The sequence below is a fragment of the Capricornis sumatraensis genome, chromosome 21 (assembly GCF_032405125.1).
Source record: "Capricornis sumatraensis isolate serow.1 chromosome 21, serow.2, whole genome shotgun sequence".
NCBI lineage: Eukaryota > Metazoa > Chordata > Mammalia > Artiodactyla > Bovidae > Capricornis > Capricornis sumatraensis.
In genome coordinates this window covers 54952935-54966799 of record NC_091089.1, presented here as the reverse complement: position 1 = coordinate 54966799, position 13865 = coordinate 54952935, and the positions used below count along the sequence as shown (strand labels likewise).

The 13865-nt window shown below is 39.0% G+C and overlaps 1 protein-coding gene across 1 annotated transcript in view; it reads right to left on the bottom strand.

Moving 5' to 3' along the window:
* Positions 1-13865, bottom strand: part of DCC (DCC netrin 1 receptor) — an 813847-nt gene that overhangs the window by 656463 nt on the left and 143519 nt on the right. The window contains 1 exon segment of the mRNA XM_068993780.1: positions 12315-12451. Coding sequence (XP_068849881.1) covers positions 12315-12451 — 137 coding nt within the window.

Sequence of the window (13865 nt, the reverse complement as noted above, 5' to 3'; positions counted from 1 at the left end):
ATATAATTGGAGCCATGGGAGCCTTGTTCTGTTTTTGCTTCTTTTTAATTCTACTTTTGGCTTAGTCCAATCTCATGCTCCCTTGCTAATCCTATGTATCAGAGGGAAATTTTAACAACTTCAGCAAGTGCTGCAGGTGAGGGCGATTAAGCCCATTCGGATAGTGTCTAAGCTTACTTGACTCCCTACCTCCGGCCACCCCATTCTCTACCTTGACTGTTCCTCCTTATATCCGAGCCCCTCCCTCCCTTATCCTCCAGCCTTGATAACACTTCTGTGTCTTTGCACATGGCCTATTAACCTTACTTTTGGCTGTTGGGTTTGGTTTTTGAATGAATGTCTTGTCTTACTCTTGTTAATTTCACTTTTCTTTTGCTATCTCCCAGATAGGTCTTCTTTTTCTTAAAGAAGTGATCACGAATTCTCTAGGAAGCCTTATTGAGATGCAATTTCTTGCACCCACCTCCAGGGTTTCTGATTCAGTAGGCAAGGGCAGCAAATCTGCATTTCTAACAGGCTTACAAGTGATGCCGTGGACTTTTCTGATGGCTCAGAAGGTAAAGCATCCGCCTACAATGCAGGAGACCTGGGCTCGATCCCTGATCCCTGGGTCAGGAAGGTCCCCTGGAGAAGGAAATGGCAACCCATTCCAGTACTCTTGCCTGGAAAATCCCATGGATGGAGAAGCCTGGTGGGCTACAGTCTGTGGGGTCGCAAAGAGTCGGACACGATGAGCGACTTCATTTTCACTTTCACAAGTGATGCCAGTGCTGCTGGCCTGGAGATCAAACCTTGAGAATTATACAACATCTAAGATTTTGGCGGGGGGGTGGGGGGTGGTGGTTTGTGTTGTTTACCAGAAGCCTGCCCTGATGATCCACCTGTCTGACTGACTCCTTTGGGTTGTCTTGATGGATTTTCTCCATCGAAGGGCCCTATTCCTTTCTCTGACCACTTTCTGAGAAAGACAGTACCAATTCTAATTCTGCTTCCTAAAATGATGGTGGTGGTGGTGGTGATGATGGTGACGACACGGGGAATGATGATGAGTCTCAATTTCCTCATCTCTAAAGTGGAGATACAAATGGAAATAAGAAGACTACCTCCCTTAGAGATTTCAGATTACTTGAGAAAACAGCACTCTGCACAATGCCTGGCAAATAATGTGTGCCCAATAAATGTGAGTTATGAAAACATCGATGCAGATAGTGATGGCAAAATATCATTAATCAACACGGTTGTTTGATTAGTTTCTGGGGATACATAACAATGAAAGAAATAGATAAGGACTCTACTCTTATCAAGACAGAATGAGGACAGAGATAATAACAGACTGCAGTAAGTACTGCAAAGGGGAAAAAACAGGATGGTGGAGCAGAGTAACTGAAAGAGGCTGCTGTAGTCAGAGTGGACGAGGAGGACAAACTCCATAAGAGGGTGATATCTGTGATATGATCTGGGCAAGGAGCAGTCACTTAAAGAGCTGAGGGAACATAACTCCAGACACTGGAAAGTGAAAGTCGCTCAGTCATGTCTGACCCTTTGCAACCCCATCGACTGGCCCATGGAATTCTCCAGGCCAGAATTCTGGAGTAGGTGGCCTTTCCCTTCTCCAGCGGATCTTCCCGACCCAGGGATCGAACCCAGGTCTCCCGCATTGCAGGCAAATTCTTTACCAGCTGAGCCACAAAGGAACTGGAAGCTGCCTGCAAATGCTTGAGACTGAAAATTGGTTTGTTCAAGGAACAGACAGGAAGCCAGGATGGGAGGCTCAGGAAGAAAGGTAAGACGTGATGAAGTTAGAAAATTTAACACAAGCTAAATCCCACAGCAGTTAGTAAGATGTGGTAAGGAGTTTTTAGTTTAATAAAGAAAAAAGAAAAAAAAATGGAAGGGCCTTAAGAGTTTCAATTTCTAAGGAGGAATGTAATGTATTCTGATTAGTGGGTGAGAATGGGATACAGTAATGTATCCCATTGATGGAGAGACAGGATATTGTAGGTCTGTTCCAGTTAACAGGTGAAAGTTGTTGGATTTATTTAGAGTGAGGAAAGTCAAGATGGAGAAAAGCGTGTAGATCTGAAATACATTCTTGAGGTTGAACTTTTAATATAAGTAGGATATAAGCAAAAGAGTGCACAAAAGCTCATGACTGGGTTTAATGTATTACAACACTGAGAACATATTCATTAAACCAAACTCTACTTACTTATTTTGAAAGTTTTCATGGGTATAATATACGTGAATGATAAATATTCCATTATCCAAAGCTAACTTAATTGTGAATACTTATTTTCTAGGTGATTTTCATTTAATAATTTACATTAAATGACATTTTTCACAGTCTTTGGTAAATAGTAAATAATGGTAGAACACTTCTTAAGTTCCTGTAAGAAAGTCTATGATACTTCTAACTCAGATTATTTCTTAAAATCATAATAGCTAATATTTATTTAATGCTTCACATGTACTAGACCCTGGTTCATGTCCAAATCACTAGACTCTAGAGCCCACTCAAAACAGCAGAACTTATTCATTTTCCCTCAGTTCTCCAACTTCGGTTCAGTGATTCCGTATGTCAGGTAAATTTTAGTGCCTCAAGTTCCACCATTCTTAGAGTCCCTTCTAGAATGCGCCTCTAACAGAGCTTCTTTCTCCTGGAGCTTCCCTGAAACGTCAGGAGATGGCAAGACCCACCCAACTTATAAAATCTAAATGAGACTTGCATTCTGAGTCTGCGTCATCAAGCAGCATGCATGTTAATGGCCAGATAATGATAATGATACCACTTATCAAATAGCTGCTCCATTCTAGGCAGTGTCCTGAAGCTGCATTGAACATGTATCATTTCACTCAGCGTAATCTTCATACCCTGGAGGAGGGCACAGCGACCCACTCCAGTATTCTTGCCTGGAGAATCCTATGGACAGAGCAGCCTGGTGGGCTACAGTCCACAGGGTCACAGACAGTCACACACAACTGCAGCATTTTAGCACAAACACGTACAATCTTCATAGCAGCTCTGCAGATGAGTTGCCATTGGTCCAATGCACAGACTGTGTTCTCAGTCGCTTACCCAGAAACATCATCAAGTATTACAAACTGGAGCACACTGGAAAAGCAGAGGGAAGAGCAAGATGGTGGAAGAAGGCGCTGTGGCTAGAATAAAAGATGAGCTTCACCTTCATACAAATGCTCCCGATTTTAGGAGAGATGCTGATAAAAACAAAATATTCCATAAAGCATAAAGCCAAAAAGAAGAAAACCATGCAGTGGGGTGGAGATGTGAATAAACTTGCTCCTCTGTTTACACAAAGGCAGTCAAGAGAAGCGGAAGGAAAACTCACTCACTGATATCTTCTTCTGAGGCCAGAATTTATCTCTTATGAATTTATTTTTGTTTCAAGAAAATCAAAGAAGGAAAATGCTCCTCTCCCTCTGCGTAAGTCTACACAGTGACCCTGTGGAATCTTAATCCCCAAGGTTATTTTACAACCTAAATTAGCATTCTAAAAGAGAAACATAATATTACATACACAATCCCCACCTCTCCCTGACTAACCATCCTTTAAGGAACGAACACACACACACACACCCCAATCTCCAGGCTTGTTTGAAATGTCTTTTGTTTTCATACACTGGAAATCAGTGATAAAGTGTTATGACCAAGAATTCAGCAGTTGGATTCACTATTTTTTGAATGTCACTAGGAACACACCAAGGGAAAATTAAATTATATAATTTAATCACCGGGGCTAATTATTTTCTTTGCTGATCCTCTAAAGAAGCAGTAGATGCAAGCTCACAAATATCACATGTATTTTTTCTTAGCAGGAGGGAAACACTGGGCTGTGATTAAAAAGGCATCATGTTGCTTCCTACAAAATGTGTAATGGGTCTGAACTGAAATAACAAAAAAATGGCTACACCCACTAACCATGGTAAAATTCCCCTTCTAACTGGGAAGGCAGTTCCCACAGAAACATACATAGTAAGTTGCAATTACATGTAAGCTAAATTGGTGTAGCTTTACTGCTGATAATGGGATATTCTTCTTCTAAAACACTCTTTCATCCCCCAAACACAGGAAAAAAGTGGCTTTCAACTCTATCGTCTTGGCTAATGGCACAAAGCATTTCCCAAACACTAGCCTGTTAAGAGATTCTGAAGAAACCTGTACTGTGGACCCCGAGGATTAAATTATATAAATTATGGGCAAAGAATCTGAATAGAATTTTCTTCAAGAAAGATACACAAATGGCCAATAATCCCACCAAAAATACTCAACATTATTAGTCATGAGGGGAATTCAAACCAAACCTACAATGAGATACCGTTTTGGACACACTAGGTTGGCTAGAATAAAAATGTCAGGTATTAACAAGTGTTGGTGAGGCTGTAGAGAGATAGAAATACTCATACACAGCTGTGGATAATGTAAAATAATACAGTAGCTTTGGAAAACAGCCTGGTGCTTACTCAAATGATTAAACACACAGTTGTCACACAACTAGCGATTTCACTTCTAGGCATATACTTAAGAGAATCAAAAACATAGGTTTACACAAAAACTTGTACACAAGTGTCACATAGAATTATTTACACTAGGCAGAAGGTGAAGACAATTGTAATGCACAACTGAGTGGATAAATAAAATGCAATCTATCTATACAAATGGAATACTATTTGACCACAGAAGAAATGGAGTACTGATACATACCACAAGGATGAGCCTTGAAAATATTATGCCAAGTCTAAAAAATCAGTCACAAAACACAATGTCTTCTACAATTTTGTTCATATTTCCAGAATAGGGAAATCTATTTCCTGGTGGCTCAGCAGGTAAAGAGTCTGCCTGCAATGCAGGAGACCTGGGTTCAGTCCCTGAGTCGGGAAGATCCTCTAGAGAAGGAAATGGCAACCCACTCCAGTCTTCTTGCCTGGAGAATCCCATGGACAGAGGAGAATCCCCATGGACAAAGGAGTCTGGCAGGCTATAGTCCATGGGGTTACAAAGAATCAGAGACGACTGGGCGACTAACACATTCACTTCACTTTCATAGAGAAAGAATTGTATAGTATGTGAATTACAATGAATGATATTCAATAAGGATGTTTCTTTAAGCATTAGGAAAGATATTATTGCATTTTAAAAATACATTTGTTGAACAAATGAATAAATAGATCAACGTACAGATACAAACTCCAAATGCTACAACATCATCCATTTGAAGACTTGTGTTTTCAAGTTGGTTAATTTTTGCCCTTAGGTACACTGCCACCAAGTGGTGGGGGAAGCCTCGGTCTCACAGCGTGAATTTCAGGTGTCCGGATACTAGGTATCCTCTGGAGGCTTCTTGCTGAAACATACCAGATTATACTAAAGATGAGTCCACACCTATGTAAAACTACTGAAATGAGTATGTACCTAGATATATTAAGTATTAAATCAGAAAAACATTAGATAGTATGTTAGTCACTTAGTCATGTCCGACTCTTTGTGACCCCATGGACTGTAGCCCACCAGGCTCATCTGTTGATGGGATTCTCCAGGCAATACTGGAATGGACTGCCATTTCCTTCTCCAGATAGTATATAAGAAATAGATATATATATTTGATATATATATATAATATATATACACATATATACATATACATGATATTTATAATTTTTATATGTGTGTATATATCTCCTCACTGGTCTTTAAAAACTGGCAAGCACAACTGATACTAACTCTTGCTGCCGCTTAGTCACTTCAGTCGTGTCTGACTCTATGCGACCCCATGTACTGCAGCCTGCCAGACTCCTCTGTCCGTGGGATTCTCCAGGCAAAAATACCAGAGTGTGTTGCCATGCCCTCCTCCAGGGGATCTTCCTGAACCAGGGATCGAACCCAGGTCTCCTGCACTGCAGGCAGATTCTTTACCAATGAACCAGTAGGGAAGCCCTGACTCTTGCTAACTTTAATTAAAACATTCCTGTCTAATTTAGTCCCAGTCCTTTCACAGAGTTACACTCCTTCTGGGGTACTGTGTACTTCTAATGGTTGAGGAAAACGTTGGCATGGAATGCCCTTTCGGGCAGCTTTTCACCACTGTCAGCAGTTCTTCTTCTAAACCACAGATGGTCAATTCACCTTGCTGAGATTGCTAGGGCTAATTAAAATTATAGTCTTAGATTGCCTTTTTAATGCTCTGAATTAGTACATAGCCTTTGCCTTTCCCTCTGGGCCTCTACCTCCTTCCTTATCTGTCTGAGAAAGAACAAAATTAGATCATAATCATCTCAAGGATAAATGCAAAACACCATTCAAATTGTTTTCTCTAAAGAAAGAGGGAAGGAGAGTAGAGATCTCCATGGTAGGCCTTCAAATAAATATCTGTATGATAAATAAATAAACCCTACCACTCATCCAACTAATAGTTCCACAGCCAGGTATAATTGCAGGAGTGATATCATATATATATATATATATATATATATATATTACTAACAGCCTATTTGCCAATTTTCTTATTCAGAAACACTTATGCACACAACAGAATTTTCTAATCATCATTTTGGATAGAACTACTGCATACATTCATGACAATGGTGATCTCAAGGGAGGAAAGTAACTATAATAAATCAACACAGTGATGGGATTAAGCAGCTAATAAATGATGTTTTTTTATTTAATTCTGCCCTACTTTATGCACTTCTATTCTACTTTTGGGATATCTCTCCACGAAAAAAAAAAATCTTAACTAATTTCAATATGATCCATTTGGCAATTATCTTGTGAAGCATAATCAATATAAACTTACCCAAGGCACAGTGTTTATGACTATGATCATTAAATGCATATAGGTGAGGGAGGTCACTGTTAATAAAGGCCAATTATGGAAAGACATGAAATTTAAGAACTGTGACTCAGGCAGAAGCAATAAATTTTGAAGAACTTCATTCAACCAAAGAGTTACCACACTGCAATAAATGAATAAATATTATCTTAATTAATATGTCTTACAATATCTGCTTTCTATTCATGGCTGAGAACCTAAGCCTAAAACCCAAAATGGGTAACCCACCAGTGACTTTATAAAGGAGGTGACTGAAGACCTTAATGGAAGGTGAGCGTGCCACTTACTCTCCAAAGAGACAGATGCGTCAATTTCTGCTTGGTCAATTACACGAGCTCAGAAAGTAGCAGCAAACGACATGTTATGTTTCAGATAAAAAAACATAAAATTAACACATATGTAAAAAATGAAAGGACACAAAGTCATATCAAATTTTAATTATCATGTTTCCTTCCATTACTGGACACATCTGAGAGTTGATAGGGTGTGTGACAATTGACACACTACAAGAAATTTGAATTCATACAGCCTATCTAAGAACTGACTTAGGAAACAAGCGTATGTTTTCATAGTTAATTATATATTTACTATTAACATTGAGACAAATAAAATGACAGGATCTAAAAATGTGATATTTTATACTTAGAAATTACTAAATAGATGAGGATAATGAAAAAAATTAGAGAAGCAGACGTTAAATTTATATTGATATTAGAACTACATATAATCAATTGTATAAATGAAGAAATGGGCTTTCATTCACTGCTATTGTAAGCTAAGAGGTAGGTTTTTTTTTTTTTACACTCATGGAAATTTAAGACTGCCCATACTAACAGTGTGTAACAAATGTTGGTAATATACTTCACCATTGTAGCTTCTATCTCTATAAAACTGATCAAGGATATTTTTAACAGACATTAGTCTGGTTGCACTGACATTACATAATACCATGGACTGGGTGGTTTAGACAACTGGAAACTTAATGTTTTCACAGTTCTGGAGGCTGGAAGTCTAACATCAAGGTGCCAGCAGGGTTGGTTTCCGGTGAGACCTGTCTCTGTGGCTTACAGGCGACGGGGTTGGTTTCCGGTGAGACCTGTCTCTGTGGCTTACAGGCAACGGGGTTGGTTCCTGTTGAGACCTGTCTCTGTGGCTTACAGGCGACGGGTTGGTTCCTGTTGAGACCTGTCTCTGTGGCTTACAGGCAACGGGGTTGGTTCCTGTTGAGACCTGTCTCTGTGGCTTACAGGGGACGGGATTGGTTTCCGGTGAGACCTGTCTCTGTGGCTTACGGGTGACGGGGCTGGTTTCCGGTGAGACCTGTCTCTGTGGCTTACAGGCGACGGGGTTGGTTTCCGGTGAGACCTGTCTCTGTGGCTTACAGGCGACGGGGTTGGTTCCTGTTGAGACCTGTCTCTGTGGCTTACAGGCGATGGGGTTGGTTCCTGTTGAGACCTGTCTCTGTGGCTTACAGGCGACGGGGCTGGTTTCCGGTGAGACCTGTCTCTGTGGCTTACGGGTGACGGGGCTGGTTTCCGGTGAGACCTGTCTCTGTGGCTTACTGGCGACGGGGCTGGTTTCCGGTGAGACCTGTCTCTGTGGCTTACGGGTGACGGGGTTGGTTCCCGGTGATACCTGTCTCTGTGGCTTACGGGTGACGGGGCTGGTTTCCGGTGATACCTGTCTCTGTGGCTTACAGGCGACGGGGCTGGTTTCCGGTGAGACCTGTCTCTGTGGCTTACAGGTGACAGGGTTGGTTTCCGGTGAGACCTGTCTCTGTGGCTTACAGGTGATGGCTCTTCTCTGTGTCCTCATGGTTACTTCTCTGTGTGTGCACTGGAAGAGTGACCTGACACTTCTTTCTTTTCTGATGAAGACATCGCTTCTCTTGGATTAGCGCCCTGACTTTATGACCTCATTTGCCGTAATTACTTATGTAAAAGTCCTCTCTCCAAATATACTCACAGTGGGGATTAAGATGTTAACATACAAATGTGAGGGGAACATTTCAGTCTATAAGAGTGGTGCATGATAAAACCAGGAGCCCCATGGAAATCTTATAAAATATTTTGTTAGAAAGTTAGACAGGGCACAGGGTTTATCCAAGGTCAAGCACTTCGTTGGTTAAAGATCAAATACCTTTTTAAAGTATACAGTTCTGCATTGATTCAGACAGTGAATCAATTTAGACCTAAGGCAGTGTCAAACCTCCTGTTTATTAAGGGTTGTCTTAATATATGTAGAGAAGTGTGCATGATGGTACTGGGTAGATACAAAAAAGCATGTATATATATTCAGAAATGATGATTATAGTTCTTAAGCCAGAAGTCTGGACATTTCGATAATAAGAACTGACAGTATACCATTCTTTAGTTTCTTTTTTAAAAAAGCTAGAGTTTAAAAATAATCATGGCATTAGTGATTTAAACAAAATATAACCTGGCAATAGCATCCAAAGACTCCCCCTCTGTAACTGTAATTTCAAGCTTTCTCCTGTCACCATCGCTTTTGAGGTTCTTTCTTTTATGAGAGCAGAGACTATCAGTTCTTCATAGCTTCAGATTCAATGTTTACATGCCACAAGGAAAAAGTCTTACTGGGAAAGTGATGAAGACAACTGAATGCATGAATTTGTAACTATATAGCAACTGCATCAAAGCCAGACCTCAAACCTTTGTGTAGCCTTTCCAAAACTTAGCACAGTGCTTGTACTCAAAACAGGGCTACCAATACTGTATTGCTGGTTATTCTTATAGGTCAGAAACATTATATAAATGGTTATTATTAACCATAAATTTATTTATATTTTATTTATTTCAAACAAGATTGTCCATAATCTTGTCTAATACAGGTCTCTTCAATAGCTTTATGTATTATGGCAATTTCAAATTCCACTTTAGGATGCAAATATTTTAAATTATATTTAATGAACATTAATTCTGAAACTCCTGACAAAAAACACAGCATATCTCTTTATCTTGTATGTAAAATTATATCCTACTTGAATAATCTGTTACTTCATGCCAGTTCACATGTAAAGGCAGTCTAAGAAACAATTGAGTTGAAAGGCAAAACAAGAGTCTGATAAAATACATGATTGGGGTTTCCCTGGCAGCTCCTGCTAACACAGGAGACACAGATTCAATCCCTGACTGGGGAAGATCCCACATGCTGTGGAGCAAGTAATTGTGCTCGCCCCAGAGCTCCAGAGCCTGGGAGCTTCAACCATGAGCCCACGTACTGTCCAAGAGCCCGAGCTCCCCAACAAGAGAAGCTGCCTCGATGAGAAGCCCAGGCACCCCAACTAGAGAGTGTCCCCCGCTCACTGCAACTCGAGAAAGCCAGCCAAAAAAGCAAAGACCCAGCACAGCCCAAAATGAATAAATTTGTTTAAAAGAATCTTTTTTTTTTTTTTTAAGAAAAATGCTTGATTAAAATGTATGAGCACATGCTTGGATTTCCTGTGGGATTTTATCTGATGAATAACTTAAATTATGCATAAATTCTTTAAAATAATGAAAACCAAACATGAGTTAACACTGATAATTAAGTTATTTTTTCACACATACTCAGAGCATACAAATCATTGCTATTCTATATAAAGAGTTCCTGCAAATCAACAAACATGACTATTTCAGTAAATGTATAAAGACCAAAAAACATGGATAGCAAGTCATAAAATGTAAAATGAAAGTGTCCATAAAATTATAAAAATGATAAGGATTTAATAAAGATGCAAGTTAGAACTAAGAGACAATTTGATAAATTGTTAGAGAATACTCTCTCGTGAGTGGTAAACTCTGGTACTGCTGGTGAGAGTATAAATTTTCTTTGACACTTTTCCTCAGGATATAAACAAATACTTCACAAAACTTGATAAAAATGATAAATCAGCTTAGTGCTTACTTTTTTGAAAAAATAAAATTTCAAAACAAAATAATGCTCAATAATCAAGGACTAGAGAGCATACATACACGCACAGGAATGCCCAGAGGAAGATGACACAGAAGTCAAAATGTGTGCATACATATATATGTCCATACGTATATCTCTTGGCTAGCTTATCTTCAGAAGTCAGTATTTATAGATGTTTGATGTAAATATCAACGAAGCATTGCATGTCTAAATTAATGAATTAATTTGATTAATTAGACTTCATGTATTTGCACTTAGAGGTTTAGCTTGGGTCATCACAAATTCTAGCTCATTCTATAACCACATTTCTCTTATAATTAGTAAAATACAAGATAATTTTGATGGTAACTGATATGTAATACCAGTACTTTGATGTTATAAATGCAAAAGTTGTTTCACAAAAAAAACTTCCATATAAAATAAGAGTAAATTAAACTGGTGCCATTTTGAAGTTAGCTGATATTTTACTTAGAATAATGCTATCTCTAAGACCAAATAATTAGAGTCCTTTGTTTATTCTTAGTTTAATGCTTATGGTTTGATCAAAGAACAAAGGAAACATTCCCTCATCCATCACATACATTATTACATTGTGTACAGATGAAAGCATTTTCTGAACAAACTTTAAAGCCAAATGCAAACTTTAAAGCAAAATGTATAGCATAGTAATATTACAATATAGGTTAGCAGATATAATCAGTAGACTGTACCTTTTCATTTCTAGTGAATAATTTTTAGAAAGCCTATGATTTTTTCTAGACTCTTTAAATGGTAAAAAGATTCCAGAGGAAAAAAAAAATTTAAAGACTGATAAATAAGTTTTTCTTGTTGCTACAGGAGAAAGCAATTGAAATTCAAATATTAAAGCATTTTCTCTAAACTGCATGATTCAAATTAAACTGGTTAAAAGAAACCGGGTAGATAACACAACATTTTGTTTGACTCAGTAGCTACCACATATGAGAATTATTTATTTGCAAGGAGACACAATGACTTTGCCTATCTCAATTTAATGAACTTATCCGTGCCTCTGACATTTATTTAGATTCTTGCTAGGCAAGCTTTCTTTAGAAGTATTTGATTTTAATGGTTCATTTTCACTCTAACATTTACAGTATTTCCATATTAACTAAACAACTTTACCATTACATCTGAGTTTAATGTCAGAAACCTTGTCATCTCAAATGACGTTTAACTTTTCTGCTCAAGTACCTACTTTTTTCTACAGTTTCTCTTATTTATTTCTCCCAGATATTTTGGAAACTCTCATTTGATATTTACCATTTTTGCTTGATAATAATTTTTGATAGGTTTCAGTTATATAACTGGAATAATTAGACTAAGCAGTGATCTATCTGGATTTTAATCAATGAGCAAGGATTCAAAAACTGCATTCAACCCCTGTGTAACTAATCAACATAGACCAAGCACACATGTGGAGTATTGGGACTTTGCAATTTCACAGTAATAAGCATAGGAAGCATTTCAATGATAAGCATGCATCGCATTATGGTGATATATTTTGAAGGGTACAGGTAAACTCATTTCACTTACCCAAGACTGTGAGCTCTGCAGAAGCACTAATATTCTCATTTTTATATGTGACAACACAGGTGTAAGTTCCACTGTCATCATCTGTCACATTGGAGATAAGCAAGTTACTTCCACCCAATAAAGAATACTTTTTGGACCTGTAAGACAGAACGCATATGACATTAGAGAGTAGATGCAAGGTATCTAAAGGTTTAAATGAACGCCATAAAAGCTCAAATGATAAAATCCAGGGCTGTTTCCTGGGAGCTTGATAATGGTGCATCTATTGATCAAAAATTCCTTCAAGGTAAACCACTCCCATTGGAAGACTGTAATCAAAGAAATGAAGCTGATTAAACTTGAAACTGGGGCTTCCCTCATAGCTCAGTGGGTAAAGAATCTGCCTGCAATGCAGGAGATCCCGGTTCAATTCCTGTGTCGGGAAGATCCGCAGGAGAAGGGATAGGCTACCCACTCCAGAATTCTTGGGCTTCCCTGTGACTCAGTTGGTAAAGAATCCACCTGCAATGTGGGAGACCTGGGTTCGATCCCTGGGTTGGGAGGATCCCTGGAGAAGGAAAAGGTTACCCACTCCTGGCCTGGAGAATTCCATGGACTGTATAGTCCATGGGGTCGCAAAGAGTCGGACACAACTGAGCAACTTTCACTCACTCACTCAAACTTGAAATTAATGTCAGTCCTGTAAAGAAACAAGACATAATTTGGCTTGATTCTCTCAGTTTTGGGTTTGAGAACGGCAGGTCCAGAGAAGTGATTCCTCCCAGTGGGGGTCCATGGCCTATGTCCTGACATCCAATTCAGTAATCTTTGTGCAAAGTTCCGTGTCATACTGCACTGTGCATGCCTGGTCATATTTGAACACATCTTCACACACTGAAGCTGCAACTAGATTCACTGCATGCGTTCATACTCTCAGAAGTGTTGTGATACCGTACAATGCAGCGTTGTTACATAAAAAAATACTTCAGGCAGATGAAACTTACAGATGAACTTATTGCCTATGAACCTATTTTGCTATAAAATATGTGTTTAAAAGTACCACATCAAATCTCAAAATCAATAAAACTAATTTCTAAAATGAAAACCAATCCATTTTGATCAAAATGCTTCCAACTGCGTTTCATTCTATTAAGAGTTTTCTAACTAAGCCGTAATACTAACATCTGGTAACTTGAATCCAGCCAAGTTCTGTTTCATCTTGAGTATCTGTTATAGCTGGGACTCTCTATACCACCTCCTTAGATTCAGATCCTCCAAAGTACCTTCTCTGAAGGCTCTGTGGGTAGAAACCATCTCAAGGGCAACCCTGGCTTTCTAAATTTCCTTTTATAATTGATCTCATGGATTTTGGCTCTACCCAGGTGGTGGTACAGTAGTGAAGAATCCTCCTGTCAATGCAGGAAAGGCAGGGTTCAGTTCCTGGATTGGGAAGATCCTCTGGAGGAGGAGTTAGCAACTCCAGTATTCTTGCTGGAAAATCCCATGGACAGAGGAGCCTGGCAGCCTACAGTCCACGGGGTCATAAAGAGTAGAATGTGACTTAGCAACTAA